The 19,636-nt window shown below is 44.6% G+C and overlaps 1 protein-coding gene across 10 annotated transcripts in view; it reads left to right on the top strand.

Moving 5' to 3' along the window:
- The window catches only part of LOC125451568 (arf-GAP with SH3 domain, ANK repeat and PH domain-containing protein 1-like), a 313,433-nt gene that overhangs the window by 30,928 nt on the left and 262,869 nt on the right, over positions 1-19,636 (top strand). For 5 of the 10 annotated variants that reach the window (XM_059645972.1, XM_059645968.1, XM_059645973.1 and 2 more), the window contains 2 exons: positions 1,998-2,057; positions 4,070-4,180. The exons of 4 other annotated variants lie outside the window; for them this stretch is intronic. In XM_059645972.1, the coding sequence (XP_059501955.1) occupies positions 1,998-2,057; positions 4,070-4,180 (171 nt within the window). The remainder of the gene's footprint in view (positions 1-1,997; positions 2,058-4,069; positions 4,181-19,636) is intronic. One more of the 10 variants, XM_048528800.2, reaches the window with a different exon arrangement.

Genomic DNA, 19,636 nt, shown 5'->3' with positions numbered 1-19,636 from the left:
TTACAAATAGCTTGATTTCTTAATGTCTTCCATCATTTCTTCTTTTGAGTGGGATATCAACTAGCCTGTCAGGTTATGATGCTTTTGAACCAGGTGTTGAGTGCACACTATTGAATGGGTATAGTTTGAAGGCTTCTTTGATTGTCATCTCTGGGCAAAAGCATCTTGTCTCTATTTGGCGATTAAATAGGCTGTGATGAGGACTGCCAGTGGGGAAGAGTAACTGGATTCCTCCATTTCAGATTATGTCTCATGGTGCAACTGTTATAATGTGGAATATACTTAATGTACTGAGTATTGAATGTAAAATTCAAGTAAAGTTTTATGTACTACCATGTTTTAACCATGGAGGTGCTGGCTTAAACTGATAAAGATGAAAAAATATGAACAGGTGTAAGCCATCTGGCCCTTCAAGCTGCGCTGCCATTCAGTAAGATCATGGCTGATCGTTCAATTCATGCCCTGTTCCTGCCTCCTTCGTAAACACTTTGCTTTTAGCCCTAAGAACATGTCCATAGTCTTCTTGAAAACGTTTGCTGTTTTGTTCTTAACAGCTTTCTGTGGCAGAGAATTCCACAGGCTCAGCACACTCTGCTCAAGAAGTCACTCTTGATCTCCCCTCTAAATGGCGTCTTCCCTATCTTTAGACTGTGGCCCCTGGCTCTGGACTACCAGTCATCATCAGAATCCCTTCTGAGTCTACTCTGCTGAATATTTCACGTCCTGTCATGGTAGTTGCTGGATGTAAATTTTATTTCAGATCTTTGCATAAATTTAATGGTAACCATGAAATCATGTTATAAAAGCTCATCTAGTTTACTAAATCTCTCTAGGGAAGGAAACATGCATTCCTCGAACTGGTCTCAATGTAACTCCATATCCACAGCAACATGGTTGACTCTTAGATGTCCTCTGAAGTGGCCTTGCAAGTCACCCACTCACATCAAATTGATACAAAGTCAAAAACGAATGAAGTCTTAGCATTGACTTAAGTAGTGGAAACAACAGCATAGCCAGCATATCTGGCAAAGTCCTCCTTTATGAACTGGGGCTGTGCCAAAATTGGGAGAGCTGTCCCATAAAACTAAGCATTAGCCTAACACAATCATAGCCACGGAATCATACTTTACAGAACTTGAATAGCCTACACCAGTTCCTATGACTTTTAGTGATGCAAAATGATACAGACATAAAATTTTCATCCATGATCGCCACATATTATACCACTTAATCTATTAAGAGCAGGAAAGTATTTTCTGAAGTTTGGGTAAATTTTTGGTTCAGTGAGTCCAGTAAGAGTGCACTGAATAGTCGTTTGTGGTTTATACATTCTCAATCCAATGAGCTTTTTCATGGAAAAAAAAAACTTGTGGTAATTAAAAGCAGAAACTATAAAGGAAGTATATGCTAATTGTGCTTCTTCATTACATGATATTCCAAGACTATTTTCTTAGATGTGAAATACTTCAGTTGAAACATTGCAGCGCTCTTTCAATTGATGGTGCAAATTGTGTGGATCAATTTAAAAGTGATAAATTATGATGAATTGACTTGAAACCACAGAAAATACTTGCAGGATATTCTTGTTTTGAATTGATTTGTTAATATTTCAATGGAGCCTTAATATGAGGATGTGAAACTTCATTGTTTCTCCTGAAGCTATAAGAAGCACAAAGTAATGCTCACTCAGATTTTGCTCATTGAAAGTCAGAATGTGTCTGAGGAATTTAAAATTGGGTAAAAAGTTGATGTTTTTTAGTGATGCAATTTGTGTTGAATTAACAGTATTAAAACATTTGTATAAACCTGAATTTTGCCATAGTATAAGCAGTAATTTTCTTAAGATTCTAACCACAGCATGAATTAAGATCATATTATGACAGGTTATTGAGAATTTGGATAGCTTTTTTTGCTTGCAGACATTGAACAATACATGGAACACAAACCTGTTAGTAACAAGAGTACTATATTTGTCTTTATTCATTTTGTTTGCAAAGAAATACCATATTACGCTCCATACATTTATTTGGTGCAAGATATCAGCTGTATGTATACAGGTGAGTGTAAATGACATTTTATCTACACAGAAAAATGAAATAATATGTATTGAAATAATAGTTAGATACGCTAGATTTGACCTAATGCTTAGCCGTGGGGAGATGAGGCAACCATGGCTGACAAGGGAAGTCAACAGCAGAAAAGCATACCATGTGAAGATGAATGGGAAACATTTAAAAATTGGCAGATAACTTGCCTGAAAAAAAAGGCAGTAAGGAGGGGAGATGCAGTATGAGTAAATGAGCTAGTAATATAACTGAAGAGCGCAAGAGATTTTTAAAGATACCTGAAAGGTAAGGGAGAGCCAAGAGTGCATATGGGACTGCTGGGAAATGAGGCTGGAGAAGTAGTAATGGGGAAGAAAGAAATGTTTACTTTGCATCTGTTTTCATACTGGATGACATCAGTTGCATACCAGAACTTCAAGAGAATCAAGCGGCTGGGGTGAGTATAGTGGCAATCACTAAGGAGATGGTGCTGAGGAAACTGCAAGGTCTAAAAGGTGGCTAAATCAATTGGATTAGTTGGACTACAGCCCAGAGTTCTGAAAGATGCAGCTGAGGAGATTGTAGAGGCATTGGTAATCTTTCAGGTATCGGTGGTGGCAGTGAAAGGGATCCAGAAGACTAGAAATAGCTAATGTAACATTCTTTTTTAAGAAGAAAGGGAGGCAGAAGACAGGAAACATTGGCCAGTTTGGCCTTGGTCGTAAGTAAAATTTAAGGGTGATATTGCAGAGTGGTTGGAAGTCTATGAAAAATAGAGCTGAATCAGCAGTGCTACAATAAGGGGCGTTCATGGCTGACAAATGTTAGAATTCTTCCAGGTGGTAACGAGCAAGTTAGATAGTGAATGTGATTGTTTTGGATTTTCACAAGGCCTTTGACAAGGTGCCACATGGGAGGCTGTTAAATAAAATAAGAGCCCATGGTGTAGCGACAAAGTGCTGGTGTGGATAGAGGACTTTTTTTAGGGTGGCAGCTAATGAATAGTGGAGTTCTATAGGGTTCTGATCTGGGACCATTAATGATTTGGACAGGGAAACTGAGGGTGTTGTTGCTAAGTTTGTAGTTGATGAAAAGATAAGTGGAGGGACAGCTCATGTTGAGGAGGCAGGGAAGCTGCAGAAGTACTAGGCTAGGAGACTGGTCAAAAACGTGGCAAATGTAATACAGTATGGGGAAAGCTGATGTAATAGACTTTGGGAGGAAGAATAGAGGTGTAGACTATTTTCTTAACAGGGAAAGGCTTCAGAAAACTGAAGCACAGAAAGAGCCCTGGTTCATAATTGTGCTATATGCAAGATCAGTTGGCACTTAAGAAGCATTCATTTTGAGAGATTTTGGAATAAAAGAGCAGGGATGTACTGCTGAGGCTGTAGAACACTGCTCAGATCACATTGGGAATACAGTGAGTGACTTGGGCCCCATATTTGAGGAGGAATGTGATACTGTAGGAGAGGGTCCAGTGGGGGTTTACATGTGTGACCCTAAAGATGGAGGCCTCCTCCATATGAGGAGCAGTCAAGGTCTCTGTCTGTTTTCTGTGGAGTTTTGAAGGATGTAGGGAGATCTAATTGAAACTTTGAGAATATTGAGATGCCTAGATAGAGTGGAGGAGATGTTTAAGCTAGAGGGGTTAGGACCTGAGGGTACAGGATTGTGGATTGAGTATGACCCTTTCAACCTGAAATGAGGAATTCTTTGAGCTAGATCAGTTAATTTGTGGAACTCAGTGGCACAAGGGGCTGTGGAAGCCAAGTCGCAATGTATTCAAGACTCAGATCTGGTCTTGTTTGCTAGGGTAAAGGCAGGAGAATGGGGTGGTGAAACACATCAGCCATGATTGACTCTTCTCCACCATTCAGTGGTCCAAATGGCCTGAATGTGCTGCTGATGCTATGGTGATTAGGTTTAATCAGTATTAATGGGAGCAAATGTAGTTGTAACAGTTTAAAAAAAAAGCCTTTGTTTGAAATGATATTTCATCTACAACTCCAATTGTGGTATAGGAATACATGTTTTCTGATTACAATGGTGGTGTCTCTACCTCTGAACCAGGGGGTCCAGGCTTAAGTCCTACAGCGTGGAGGTGCAGTAGAAGCAGCAAGTCAGTCTGGAAGGTAATGCAAATATGGTAAAGGTGAGGGAATGTGGCAAGCTTGGATGGCATTTATTGTACTTCAGTGTTCAAGGTATAGAACCTTGATAGAATGTTTGTTTGTTTATTTCTGGTTTATTATTTTCCTTATTCATAGTTGTAGTTACTTGAAATTTTAGTGACTATAAATCACTATCACCAAAACAGTCATTCTTTGCCACATTCAACACTTGCCTAGCTTTGTTCCCTAAAATTAGATCAAGCACCTCTTGTCTTGATGGCCTTTCCACCTCATGGCTTACAAAGCTCTCTTGAATAAATTTATAATTCTGACCCCTTCAAGCCTTTTGTTATTTTGTTTATCCCTGTTAACATTGGGGAAGTTAAAATCTTCTATTATTTTACACAAGATTTTTCTTACATATGCCTTTCTATCCCTCCCTGATTCTTGGGAGAAGTGCTGTAGCCTTTCAAAATGATTGCCATATAATGTCTTGTTTGAAGAGCCACCATGTTCCTGTAAACATTAAGGGTGAGACCACCCAATACAGAAATTCATGTCAAGAAATGTACAGGATTGGGTAAGAGAAGGAAAAGGAGCTTATGGTAGATACTGAAGGCTCAAAACAGCAGATGTCCTCGGAGTATAGAAATCGCAGAGAGTTACCTTTTCCAAAAAAAACAAAAAAGGGACAGGAGAAAACTGAGTAATATTAAGGAAAATCCAAAATGGTCTCAAAGTGTACTAGGAACATGAAAATAGCGAGGGGGCAAAATTAGGCCTGTAGGTGACCAAACTAGCAATGTGTGGACAGCTGGAAAACCTACTTGAGATTTTAAGACTTTAAAATGTTTGAGACTACTTTGCATCTGTACTGACATTGAGAAGAGCGATGTAGCTGATGCAGTGTGTTTATTCAAAAAAAGGGGTGGCAGGGATAGGCTAGGAAATACAGGCCAGTGTGTCTAACACTTGTGGTGAGGGACAGAATTAATCTCCACTTGAAGTAAGGATTAATTAAGGATGGTCAATATAGCTTTATTGGGGGAGATTGTGTCTAAAAATTTGACCGCATTTTCTATCAGTGACTAAGTGTGTACATGGACTTACTGGAGTTCACTATGGCTCGAAGTAAGATTTTGCATGACTGTCTGCCTGGTTAAGAAGCTAAGCACCCTTGGGATCCAGACCAATTTGTCATATTGGATCCAAAGTTGGCATTGTGGCAGGATGCAGAAGTTGATGATTGAAGGTTTTTTATATATTGGAAGCCTGTGTGCAATGCGTACCCTAGGGTTTGGTTGTACTTTTGGAGATATCATCTGCAGACTTGCAAAGCAGCTATGAAAATTGGTGGCGTTGTAAACAGCGAGGAGGAAAGCCTTCAACTGTTGTCGATTATAGATGGCAAGTCAGATGGGCTGAATGTGGCCAATCGCATTTAAATGTAAAAAATGAGGTTGTGCATTCGGGAGGATTTAACTATTTAAAGGACTGCATGTTGACTGGTAGTATTGGAGCAATTTGGTATGTATGTCGATAGATTCTTGAAGGTAGCAGGACAGGTGGATAAGGTATTAAAGCCAGACAGGACACTCTTTGTAGTCAGTGCTTTGACAAATAAAAACCAGGAGTTATGATGCTGCTGTACCTACTGTTATACTGTATGCTGGCTTTGGTTGCCACATTATAAGAACGCTGTGATCATGCTAAGAGGGTGCAGAAGATACACAGAAGTATGTTACTTGGGCTGGAGTGATTCAGCTATGAATAAAGACTGGATAGTGTGGGGTTATTTTCCTTTAGAGAGAAGGAGGCTGAGGGGAGATCTGATTTGATGTCTGAGGTATTGAGTGGCATAATCAAGGGAAAGAGGGAGAGACATTTCCTCTTAGGGGGACCAGTAGCCATGGGTTATACTTTTAAGGTAAGGAGCTGGAGGTTTAGAGGAATTTGAGGAAAACAGTTGTCACCCAGAGGTTTCTGAAGAACGGTCTAGGCCTGAAACGTCAGCCTTTCTGCTGCTTGGCCTGCTGTTATTTCAGTTCTACACCTTGTTATCTCTCTTCCTTCAGAGGTTTGTGGGTATCATGAACTCACTACCTATAAAGGTTGTGGAGGTGTGAACCCACAAGACATTTAAGAACTCTTTAGATGAGTATTTGAAACACCACTGCAAACAAGGGCACAGGCCAAGTGCTGGAAAATGGGATTAGAGTAGATGGATGTTTGATGGCCAGTGTGGACAAGATGTGTTCAAGGGCCCTGTTCTGTGTTCTTAAAAAGTCACACCTCCATGGAGCGGGTGGGACTGCACCTTGGATGTTATTGCTCAAAGTTAGAGACATGATAACTGTAAAATCCCTTGAAGCCCTGTTATATTTACTAATAAGCTTGTTTAGAGATATTATGACCACTCTGGAGTAAGTGGGACTTTAACCAGGACTGGTGGTTCAGGTACAGACACCACTATTGCACCACAAAAGCCCCTTAAATTGCTCATAATACTTTTTGAGCAAATTGTTCAGAAATCCTCCAGAGCAGGTGAGACTTCAACCCAGGTCTTCTGAACTAGAGATAGGTGCACTATATTGTCCCACAAAACCCTCCAACATTCAATTGAAAATATTTTCTTCAAATTAACCTGTTTAGGGATGTGTGCTGTAGACCTCTGGAGCAGTTGGGACTTGAAGCTAGGCCTCCTGGTTCATTGGCAGGTGTACTGCCATTCACCATGAGTCTCTTTTAAATTATTCAGTTTTTAACCAGCTTGTTCAGAAATATCTCAGCAGGTGAGGGTTGATCCCTGGTCTTTGGCCTAGAACTAGGTATTACCACTGCCACTGAGCCTCTTGAAAGTTCAGTTACAGAATTCTTTAAATCAACACATGTACCTGTTCAGAGAGGTTATGACATGACTGTAGCAGCTGGGTCTTGGACCCAGAATTTTGGCATGCTGCACTAAAAGACCCCTGAAGCTCTTGTAAGCAGTTGTTTATCGAGGTGGTTATCAAAACTATAATCTGTGGTGCTTTTGAAAATAAAGTTGACTAACACTCCTTCAAGTGAACCCTTGAGATTCCAGTGTTATGATCGATCTTGTGTAATGTCCTGCAATGTGGTCGATACTTGTGGTTTAAACATTATGATCCTCAGCTGTTTTTTAAAAGCTGGTGATCAATGTTATGTCAGTGACCTGATACTTCATTGTAACAATTCCAGTTAATTGATTCATCAGTGTATAATTTAGACTAATTTTGTTTGGCACTGTATAGTTAGTTTCGAAACTATGTTTAACTTTATTTACATTTGAAGAATGAGGTTTTCACTGTTTTGTTTGAAATTATTCACTACTGTAGTGCTGTCACATTGTGTTTTTCAGGCGCATGTAAGATGTTGACCTCTTTGGCCATAGATCCTAATTCTCTCACTTGTAAGTGTGGCATCGTTATTAAAATTAGGAGCCATAAACTGGGATCTTGGGCTGCAGGTCCTCAGCTCCCTGGAAGTGGCAACACAAGTGGATAAGGTGCTAAAGATGATGTATGGCACGCTTGCTGTCATTGGTCAGGACATTGAGTATTAAAGTTGGAAGATTCTTTTGCAGCAGTAAAGACTTCATTGCCACATTTGTGTGCACTTCTGGTTGTTAGACTACAAAGAAGGTTGTGGAGGCTTTGGAGAGGGTATATAAGAGGTTTCCCAGGATGTTGCCCATTGGCGTGTCTTAGGTGTAAGGACAGATTGGACAAATGTGGATTGTTTTCATTAGAGATTTGTAGGCTGAGGGGTGTCCTGATCAAAAAAAACATAAAATTGAGGGGTATGGATAGGGTGGGCGTTCAGGGTTGCCTTCTCAGGTTTGAAGTGTCGGATTCTAGGGGGGCAGGTTTTGATGCACAAAGGATGTTAGGTGCCTGAAATGTGCTACCAGGGGAGGTGGTGGCTGCAGATACAATAGCAGTGTGGTAGAAGCATGAACAGGCTGGGTATACGGGATATGGATCAAGTACAGGCAGATAGGATTAGTTTTGAAGGGCACCATGTTCTGCCAGGATATGGTGGGCCAAAGGCCTGTTCCTGTGCTGTGCTGTACTCTTCTGTGTTCTTTGAAGATTATGATAAGTGCATCCACTATCTCTCTGTAGCTTCCTTGTTTAATATTCTAGGATGCATCTCATCAGATGCAGTGGACTTACAGACCTTCAACTGCATTAGCTTCCAGAACAGTTTCTCTGATAGTTATTGTATTTATTTCCTGTCCTCATTTTGCCAGTTGATGATTTGGTATTTTTGGAATGCTATTACTTCTACACTTCATCAGTGAAGACTGATGCAGGGTATTTCTTCATCACCTCTGACGCTTCCTTGTTTCACAGTTGTGTGAAAATTTCAGAAAACCAGTTAATGAAAGCATGTGCATGATACTTTCGAGACAAGTAGCACACTATGTTAGTCAGAAAAGTAGAATGGACTCTAGGATCCTACATAAACATTTTATAATCCACCTAGTCAAAGATGACGTAACATAGCACTGGAACAGGGAACTTGACCCTGAGCCTCCTAGCACAGAGGCAGGGATGCTACCACTGCAGTATAAGAGCCCATGCCAATGTTGTTATCATGGATTTTAATCTGATTGACCTAATGCCTTCATAAAGAGCATATTGCTGTTGTAGAATGTGTTCAGCCCAATATGTATGTAATATTCAGAGGTTATGGTTCTTTGTTTTTTATTTAAAAAGCAACACTGAAATGGTTGGGAATTTAAGCAGAAGATATGAATTTTTTTGGTAGAAGCCTACTAATAGTATCCTTAGTTTTGATCAGTTTAGAAACAAAAGTCCCAGCTTCACTTCATATTTACTTTCATATTAAAGTTGTAGCGGTAGCTTTACTCTGTATGTAGAGATAATGGGAACTGCAGATGCTGCAGAATTCCAAGATAATAAAATGTGAGGCTGGATGAACACAGCAGGCCAAGCAGCATCTCAGGAGCACAAAAGCTGACGTTTCGGGCCTGGACCCTTCATCAGAGAGGGAGATGGGGAGAGGGAATTGGAATAAATAGGGAGAGAGGGGGAGGCGGACCGAAGATGGAGAGTGAAGAAGATAGGTTGAGAGAGTATAGGTAGGGAGGGGATAGGTCAGTCCAGGGAAGACGGACAGGTCAAGGAGGTGGGATGAGGTTAGTAGGTAGATGGGGGTGCGGCTTGGGGTGGGAGGAAGGGATGGGTGAGAGGAAGAACCGGTTAGGGAGGCAGAGACAGGTTGGACTGGTTTTGGGATGCAGTGGGTGGGGTGGGGGGGGTAGAGCTGGGCTGGTTGTGTGGTGCAGTGGGGGGAGGGGACGAACTGAGCTGGTTTAGGGATGCAGTAGGGGAAGGGGAGATTTTGAAACTGGTGAAGTCCACATTGATACCATTAGGCTGCAGGGTTCCCAGGTGGAATATGAGTTGCTGTTCCTGCAACCTTTGGGTGGCATCATTGTGGCAGTGCAGGAGGCCCATGATGGACATGTCATCTAGAGAATGGGAGGGGGAGTGGAAATGGTTTGCGACTGGGAGGTGCAATTGTTTGTTGCGAACTGAGCGGAGGTGTTCTGCAAAGCGGCCTCTAAGCCTCCGCTTGGTTTCCCCAATGTAGAGGAAGCCGCACCGGGTACAGTGGATGCAGTATACCACATTGGCAGATGTGCAGGTGAATCTCTGCTTAATGTGGAATGTCATCTTGGGGCCTGGGATAGGGGTGAGGGAGGAGGTGTGGGGGCAAGGGTAGCATTTCCTGCGGTTGCAGGGGATGGTGCTGGGTGTGGTGGGGTTGGAGGGCAGTGTGGAGCGAACTAGGGAGTCACGGAGAGAGTGGTCTCTCCGGAAAGCAGACAGGGGTGGGGATGGAAAAACGTCTTGGGTGGTGGGGTCGCATTGTAAATGGCAGAAGTGTCGGAGGATGATGCGTTGTATCCGGAGGTTGGTAGGGTGGTGTGTGAGAACGAGGGGGATCCTCTCAGGGCGGTTGTGGTGGGGGCGGGGTGTGAGGGATGTGTTGCGGGAAATACGGGAGACGCGGTCAAGGGCGTTCTCGATCACTGTGGGGGGAAAGTTGCGGTCCTTAAAGAACTTGGACATCTGGGATGTGTGGGAGTGGAATGATCCACAAACCCAAATCCACAAACCTGCCTGCCCTGGTCGACCCATCGTCTCGGCCTGCTCCTGCCCCGCCGAACTCATCTCCACCTATCTGGACTCCATTTTCTCCCCTTTGGTCCAGGAACTCCCCACCTACGTCCGTGACACCACCCAACGCCCTCCACCTCCTCCAGGACTTCCAATTCCCTGGCCCCCAACACCTCATATTCACCATGGACGTCCAGTCCCTATACACCTGCATTCCGCATGCAGATGGCCTCAAGGCCCTCCGCTTCTTCCTGTCCCGCAGACCCGACCAGTCCCCCTCCACCGACACTCTCATCCGCCTAGCTGAACTCGTCCCCACCCTCAACAACTTCTCTTTTGACTCCTCCCACTTCCTACAGACTAAGGGGGTGGCCATGGGCACCCGCATGGGCCCCAGCTATGCCTGCCTCTTTGTAGGTTACGTGGAACAGTCCCTCTTCCGCACCTACACAGGCCCCAAACCCCACCTCTTCCTCCGGTACATTGATGACTGTATCCACGCCGTCTCTTGCTCCCCAGAGGAGCTCGAACAGTTCATCCACTTCACCAACACCTTCCACCCCAACCTTCAGTTCACCTGGGCCATCTCCAGCACATCCCTCGCCTTCCTGGACCCCTCAGTCTCCATCTCAGGCAACCAGCTTGTAACTGATGTCCATTTCAAGCCCACCGACTCCCACAGCTACCCAGAATACACCTCCTCCCACCCACCCTCCTGCAAAAATTCCATCCCCTATTCCCAATTCCTCCGCCTCCGCCGCATCTGCCCCCACGATAAGACGTTCCACTCCCGCACATCCTGGATGTCCAAGTTCTTTAAGGACCGCAACTTTCCCCCCACAGTGATCGAGAACGCCCTTGACCGCGTCTCCCGTATTTCCCGCAACACATCCCTCGCACCCAGCCCCCGCCACAACCGCCCTAAGAGGATCCCCCTCGTTCTCACACACCACCCTACCAACCTCCGGATACAACGCATCATCCTCCAACACTTAAGCCATTTACAATCCGACTCCACCACCCAAGACGTTTTTCCATCCCCACCCCTGTCTGCTTTCCGGAGAGACCACTCTCTCCGTGACTCCCTAGTTCGCCCCACACTGCCCTCCAACCCCACCACACCCAGCACCTTCCCCTGCAACCGCAGGAAATGCTACACTTGCCCCCACACCTCCTCCCTCATCCCTATCCCAGGCCCCAAGATGACATTCCACATTCAAGAGGTTCACCTGCACATCTGCCAATGTGGTATACTGCATCCACTGTACCCGGTGCGGCTTCCTCTACATTGGGGAAACCAAGCGGAGGCTTGGAGACCGCTTTGCAGAACACCTCCGCTCAGTTCGCAACAAACAATTGCACCTCCCAGTCGCAAACCATTTCCACTCCCCCTCCAGTCTCTAGATGACATGTCCATCATGGGTCTCCCGCACTGCCACAATGATGCCACCCGAAGGTTGCAGGAACAGCAACTCATATTCCGCCTGGGAACCCTGCAGCCATATGGTATCAATGTGGACTTCACCAGTTTCAAAATCTCCCCTTCCCCTACTGCATCCCTAAACCAGCTCAGTTCGTCCCCTCCACCCACTGCACCACACAATCAGCCCAGCTCTCTCTCGCGCTCTCGCTCGCTCGCTCTCTCTCGCTCTCTCTCTCTCGCTCTCTCTCTCTCGCTCTCTCTCTCTCGCGCTCTCTCTCTCTCGCTCTCTCTCTCTCGCTCTCTCTCTCTCGCTCTCTCTCTCTCGCTCTCTCTCTCTCGCTCTCTCTCTCTCGCTCTCTCTCTCTCGCTCTCTCTCTCTCGCTCTCTCTCTCTCGCTCTCTCGCTCTCTCTCTCTCGCTCTCTCTCTCTCGCTCTCTCTCTCTCGCTCTCTCTCTCTCGCTCTCTCTCTCTCGCTCTCTCTCTCTCGCTCTCTCTCTCTCGCTCGCGCTCTCTCGCTCTCTCTCTCTCGCTCGCGCTCTCTCGCTCGCGCTCTCTCGCTCGCGCTCTCTCGCTCGCGCTCTCTCGCGCTCTCTCGCGCTCTCTCGCGCTCTCTCGCTCTCTCTCGCTCTCTCTCGCTCTCTCTCGCTCTCTCTCGCTCTCTCGCGCTCTCTCGCGCTCTCTCGCGCTCTCTCTCGCTCTCGCGCTCTCTCGCGCTCTCTCGCGCTCTCTCGCGCTCTCTCTCGCTCTCGCGCTCTCTCGCGCTCTCTCGCGCTCTCTCGCGCTCTCTCGCGCTCTCTCGCGCTCTCTCGCGCTCTCTCGCGCTCTCTCGCGCTCTCTCGCGCTCTCTCGCGCTCTCTCGCGCTCTCTCTCGCTCTCTCTCGCTCTCTCTCGCTCTCTCTCGCTCTCTCTCGCTCTCTCTCGCTCTCTCTCGCTCTCTCTCGCTCTCTCTCGCTCGCTCTCGCTCTCTCTCGCTCTCTCTCGCTCTCTCTCGCTCTCTCTCGCTCGCTCTCGCTCGCTCTCGCTCGCTCTCGCTCGCTCTCGCTCGCTCTCGCTCGCTCTCGCTCTCTCTCGCTCTCGCTCGCTCTCGCTCTCGCTCGCGCTCGCTCGCGCTCTCTCGCTCTCGCGCTCTCTCGCGCTCGCTCTCTCTCGCGCTCTCTCTCGCGCTCGCGCTCTCTCGCGCGCTCTCTCTCGCGCGCGCTCTCTCGCGCGCTCTCTCTCGCGCGCGCTCTCTCGCGCGCTCTCTCTCGCGCGCGCTCTCTCGCGCGCTCTCTCTCGCGCGCGCTCTCTCGCGCGCTCTCTCTCGCGCGCGCTCTCTCGCGCGCTCTCTCTCGCGCGCGCTCTCTCGCGCGCGCTCTCTCGCGCGCGCTCTCTCGCGCGCGCTCTCTCGCGCGCTCTCCCCCCCCCCCCCCCCCCCCACTGCATCCCAAAACCAGTCCGACCTGTCTCTGCCTCCCTAACCGGTTCTTCCTCTCACCCATCCCTTCCTCCCACCCCAAGCCGCACCCTCATCCCACCTCCTTGACCTGTCCGTCTTCCCTGGACTGACCTATCCCCTCCCTACCTCCCCACCTATACTCTCTCCACCTATCTTCTTCACTCTCCATCTTCGGTCCGCCTCCCCCCCTCTCCCTATTTATTCCAGCTCCCTCTCCCCATCCCCCTCTCTGATGAAGGGTCTAGGCCCGAAACGTCAGCTTTTGTGCTCCTGAGATGCTGCTTGGCCTGCTGTGTTCATCCAGCCTCTCATTTTATTACTCTGTATGTAACCCAGTTCTGTCCTTGTCCTGGGAATGTTTAATGGGGACAGTGTCAGGGATCTTTACTTTCAGTTTAAAAGAGCAGAAACAAAAGTCCTGAACAAACAGTTCCTTTTAATGCAAATCACTGGACCAAGAGTTACACATTTTGATTTTTGAATTAATTAATTATAGGTCTGTTTGACGAATTCAGCATTTAAGTCAGTATGGTCCTCCTCTTCTACCCTGCCCCATTCATTTCTGTACCAAATAGAGTCCATTGGTGGATTCCTATAATAGTCCAGTTAGAATCATAGAATCCCTGAGTGGAAGCAGGCCATTCAGCTCATTAAGTTCACACCAACCTTCCAGAGAATGTCCAATCTCAACCTATACCTTGTTCTTTCCCATGGTAATCTACCTAACCTGCAGATTTTTGGACTGTCGGAGGAAACCTACAGGGGACACGGGGAGAATGTGTGCAAATCCTGAGGATGAAATTGCACCCTGGTCCCTGCTGCTGTGAGGCAGCAGTGCTAACACTTTGCCATGGCAGCAAATAAACTTTAATTAAACCAACAAATGAATGATCACCAATCCCATCTGATTAAAATATGTGATGTAATTAAAATAGTTTGATGGTCTCAGTAGAAAGGTGTAGAAATACAAGGAAATTCATAATTTAGGTGATGCAAAAAATTTATAATGCCATAATGACCATCTAGTTGTAGAACCTAGATGGCAGTGCCAGTCTCTGGGAAATTCTGGACCGTTAAGTTGTTTGCAGTTGTATGGATTTATGCGTTCACTTGTAAAATAAATTATTTGACTATATTTAAATAGTTGCTCACTCGTGGAGGACTTTTTCAGTTTCGTTTTCAAGTTTCATCTGGTACTGTTTATGTGCCTGTTTTGTTTCCCTATCTGGCCTTATGCCTACAGCTAAAATATATTCGGTGTGGTGTAGTTCACTTCACCTCGAGGTATGATATTTGCCTTCTGAGTTTTGTTTGGCCCCTGGCTATTGACTCCTCTGCAGAGGAGAACACTTCATTCCTGTTTCTGCCCCTCCAAAATTTGTAGACCTCAATCAGGTATCCTACTCCTACACTACTTCCCTTAAGGGAAATAACCCCAGCTTATCTGGCCTTCCTTCATAACGAGAATGTTCTGGGTTGGTGCTCCTGATGAATTGTCCCTGCACTCTGTCCAGTACAATCACCTTGCACTGACCAGAACTGTTTTAAAAAAAAAACTCCAGTTAAGAGCTAACTCAGTCATATACAGTTCCATCATGACCAGCCTGCTCTTGCTTTTTGTCAGTAAGGCATTGAATAAAAGTATCTGGTGTGCTTTCTGAACCACCCTATTCACCTGTCCTGCTGCTTTCTGGGTTTTGTGGACATGCACACCAAGGTTCCCCTTGGATTCTACCCATCATTGTTGTACTACTTCTGTGTTGTTAAACCTCCCAGAATGCATCACCTCTCTCCTTTTCAGGATTTAAATTCCATTTGCCACTTCTTAAAACATTGCTCTTCTGACCAGCCTGTCTGTATTGTCCTCTAGTTTAGTTTAAGGCTGTTTGCTATGCTACCAACTTTCACACCATGTGCAAACCTTGTGATCAGACCTCCTATATTCCTGTCTCGATCATACAAGGGATCCAGCACTGAACGCTGCGGTATGCTACTGGATTACTGGCTTTCAGTCATAAAATGAACCTTTTGATCATCACTGTCTGTCTCCTCCCACCTGACAAAATTTGGATTCAATCTGAAACATTTCCTTGGATTCCATGGACTGTTACTTGTCAGACTGGCGGTGAGACTTCATTAGATGTTCTATTAAATTCTGTATGAACTGCATACACTGCAACAGCATCATCCACATGCCTCATCACCACCTCTTAAAATCTCAATCAGCAATGTCAGATAAGATCTCTGCTGACTATCTTTAAATAGTCCTTCTCCTTCCCAAGTGGAGATTAATTTTGCCCCTCAATCTTTTTCCAAAAGTTTCTCCACCACTCATTTAGCTCGAGTTCCTTAGTTCATCGCAACCACCCCATTTGAATAAGGCACCACATTGGCTGTCCTCTAGCATCTCTTCGTGTTCAGAGAAGATCTCAATATTAATGTTAGGGACCCTGCAATCTTCTCTTTACCCCTCTCTCTTGGATCTGGATTAATCCAATTTTAAGGCTGCTGAGCTGCTAATATCTCCTCCCACTCGATTGTAGAACATTCCAGTTTACTATTGTCCTCTTGCACGTACAGCATTTTTCTCTCTCTAAAGTGAATTCCAATTTAAAGTATTCATTTAAAACTTCACGTGTCTTCTGACTGCACGTGCTATTTGCTACTGATCCCTAATGGAGCCTACTCTTCTTATAACGTAATTATAAAATGTCTTTTTTATCTGCCTGCCTGTGTTTGTTAAAGTCAATGTCCCATCTTCACCTTAGCGGTTCCTTTTTGAAGTAATCTTCTTGTGCTGTCTACACACCAATAGGACATCTAGTGTTTTGTCCCCTCAGTATCTCTCCCATAAGTCTCTTTTTTTGTTTTTCTTCCACAACCCTGTACATTTCTTGACATCCAGATACCTCTGGATTTGTTGGTCCCATGTTCCCTCTCTTAGAGGAACATGTTAGCCCTGCACTTTAACTACATTTGTTTTTTGAAGGACTCCCTTGCTCATGCAGATTTTCCAATAGGTGCCTGCTCACTGTTCACTTTGGCCAGATGCCACTTTACCTCTGACGTGGTGGAATATCATAATTTGTTTAATTTTGCAACATTAAATTCTCTAACTTAACGTCAAGATTGTAACAAAGCTTCCATGGCTGGAGTGAATCTTGAAGATAACTTGGCCTCATATCCACTTGTATGCATTTTCTTTTGTTCTGACACGTGATACTCTTCAGATTTATCTCTGGTCAACTGTTGACAAAATGCACTTTTATTGTGGCATCTCCTTGCAGACCTAGACTTGTTCGTTTTTTTTTCTTTCTCCTGGAGATAACTGTTTCTACATTATTGCTTCATAACTCCTGATTACAAGAGTAGAACAGTTGGCTAGAGAGGGAGTGATGGTGCTGCTGGTAATCCCCTGCTAGCCTTTAACTCTTTTTTAGTCTGTGATTTTGGTGTCTCGTATCATGTTAATTTTGTTATTACACTGGTGAGTCTGCTGTCTCTTGCCATTTCATGAATTGCAAGCAGGCCAAGCTGCATTGTGTATTTGACAGCATGGTTGCCGAGTGAGAATGATTGGCTGCATTCATTGATATTTTTAACCAACTTGTTCAGGCATTTTATTACACATCTCTCAAGCAGGTGGAACTTCTACCTGGGCTTTTTTGGTTACAGTCATTGATATTTTCAGTCAACCTGTTCAGGGATGTTATGGCATATCTCTGGAGCAGGTGGAACTTGGAGCTTCTGGCCCAGAATTCGGGACGCTGTCACTGCACTACAAGAGTTGATCACGCTCAATAAATCGAGCTCAAATGAAACCTCTTAACACCAAAGAAAAGAACTTTGTTCAGAGGTTGCCTGAAATATTGTTCATTTCCTATGGCATGTCTCAGTTTCAAGAACATAATTTTTTTCGTTTAGTGGCTGAAACCTAGTTCCAGTCATGTTTGTCTTGCTACAGTTTTTTGCTTGCACACACGCATCCCTATAGTTGATACCTCATACTGACAATTTCAAAATCGTTTGGCAGATACGGTAACTTTGTATTTTCCTTGTTGAATCTCTGGCCCTCATTTTATCACAGTCACTTTGCAGTCACCCTCACACTTTGCAGCCTTTTTTGTTTCCACTGGAATCCATATTTATACTCAAGTTTTTTTGTTTAAATCTTGAGTTGGCACTTTTCATCTTTGAAACAAATACAAACTCTAATGTTTTTCCACAACTGGCATCACTTTGAAAGAGGATGTAAACTGGTCAGGTATGCAGTATAGGTAAAGATATATGGTAGGGCCCTGGGGAGTATTTCCTAATGGAGACCTAGGGATAGAGGTGCATGGTTCTTTGGAAGCAGTGTCACAGGTAGATATTTGGTATTCTTGCCTTCATTGCCTGTAACGTTTGAGTACAGGAGTTGGGATGTCATGCTGCAGCTGTACAGGACACTGGTGAGGCCACTTGCATATATTTCTGAGCACCCTTCTATAAGAAGGATGTTGTTAAATTTGAAAGGGTGCAGAAGAGATTTACACGGATATTTCTGGGACTGGAGGGTTTGAGTCATAGTGAGAGTCTGAATAGGCTGGAGCTTTCAGCCCTGAAGCATTGGAGGCTGAGGGGTGATCTGAGGGAGGTTTATAAATTCATGGGGGGAAATGAATAGGCAGGCCTTTATATTCCTAGTGTAGGCGAGTCCATAACTAGAGGGCCTAGGCTGAAGGAGAGAGGGGAAAGATTTTAAAAAGAACCTGAGGAGTATTTTTTGTTTTTCCAAACAGAGGGTGGTGCATGCATGGAACAACTTCCCAGTGGATGTGTGTACAGCAGCATCCGGATGGGTCTCTGAACAGGAAGGGTTTAGAGGGAAATGCTGAAAAATGGTACTAGGTCAGATGGGGATGTCTGGTCAGTGCTGACGAGTTGGACCAAGGTTCTGTTTCTGTGCTGTATGGCTCTCACTATATAACTTTCTGTGCCGTTATTAGATCACTAATGAACAACATGGATAATTGAGGTCTGAATGTAGATCCTTCTGGGACATCTCTGGTCACATTCTGAGAATTTGAGTACCTATCTGTTATCCCTGCTTTCTGTCCTTGTTGTCCAACCATTTTGCCAGCCATGTCCGTAATCGGCATGCAATTTTGTGGTTTTCTACTGTAGTTTAAGTCTCTTCCATGGGCCTTCATGGGTGTCCCAAAGGCATTTGATATAGACAACACCTGTATAGATATTACCCTGTCCACTGCCTCAATCACTTAAAGATCAGTGAGGTTTGTTGAGCACGACCTACCTGACCCTAATTTCTGCTGGTTGTTCCTGATTCACTGAAATTTTTTGACATGTTCTGTTGCCTTGTAATAGGTAAATGTGAACATGGTTTGGAAAACAGGTTAATAAATTTAGCTGGGAAGCAGGCAAAGAGAACTGATGTGGAGCTGAAAATCATTGGAGGATGAAGAGATGCATTGGATCTTTCACTTACTGTAAGATCTGTCAATGCTCCCAGACATCACTCTTTTTGCTTTTCCTGTGCTTCTTCCTTGGGCACAATATGCACGACCTTTTTCAAATGTCATAACTCGTCCAGAAGTAGCTTTTTGTCTCACTTGATTTTCTGGGTTCGCAATAGAAAAACCTGGAAATAGCCAGCAGATCAGGGAAAGTCTGTGGGGAACAAGGCAATTGTTTTTTCGAACAATGCATCTAACAGTTCTGATGAAAATGCAACGGGAGTTAAATCCAAACTGAAGCAGTAGAAAACGTCACAGTTGAAATAGTGGATGCTGCTACTGATGCAAAACCAGGAAGGGTTTATGAAAATCTCTCAAGAGAGTCCAAAAGAAAGGCTAATCCTATGCATCACAGCAAATCACCCATCTTTCAGTGACCACCACCTAATCTGGAGTTTAGAACAAAGTAAAAGTTCAATGTTAGACATTTTCCACTGAAATATGTTTGTATAATTGTATTTTAATAGCACCATTAAAGTTTTTTTTTGCTTCACAAATGTCAAAACAATTGACGGAAGTTGTTAACCGTACCTGCCATTCAGAACATATGCAGTTGGAATAATAATCTAGTGTCTACCCATATTCTTCGTGGACTGACATTTTTTTTTAGTAACAGGGATTTGCTGTTTTGTTAAAGTTTGGATGTTGCCCAAAACCTATCTATGCACTAAATTTAAAATCTTGGAGCAAGCAAGAGTGAACATCAACTGTGACCCCGGTTGCTAAGCTGAGTTTGTCATGTTCAGATATTCTGTTGTGGCTATCTTGAGAAAGTTGAATTTAAACTTCAGATGAGGAACAGACCAAGTCTCTATAATCTTTTGTACCTGAGACTTTAATTCCACCAAACGTCAATTTATAGGCACGTGAAATTGATTGCAGCTCCTTACGCTGTGTGCATACCCACCAGGCCATATTAAGCCTTAG

The sequence above is a fragment of the Stegostoma tigrinum genome, chromosome 5 (assembly GCF_030684315.1).
Source record: "Stegostoma tigrinum isolate sSteTig4 chromosome 5, sSteTig4.hap1, whole genome shotgun sequence".
In the NCBI taxonomy this organism is placed as follows: Eukaryota; Metazoa; Chordata; class Chondrichthyes; order Orectolobiformes; family Stegostomatidae; genus Stegostoma; species Stegostoma tigrinum.
This window is presented reverse-complemented; position numbering and strand designations above follow the sequence as displayed.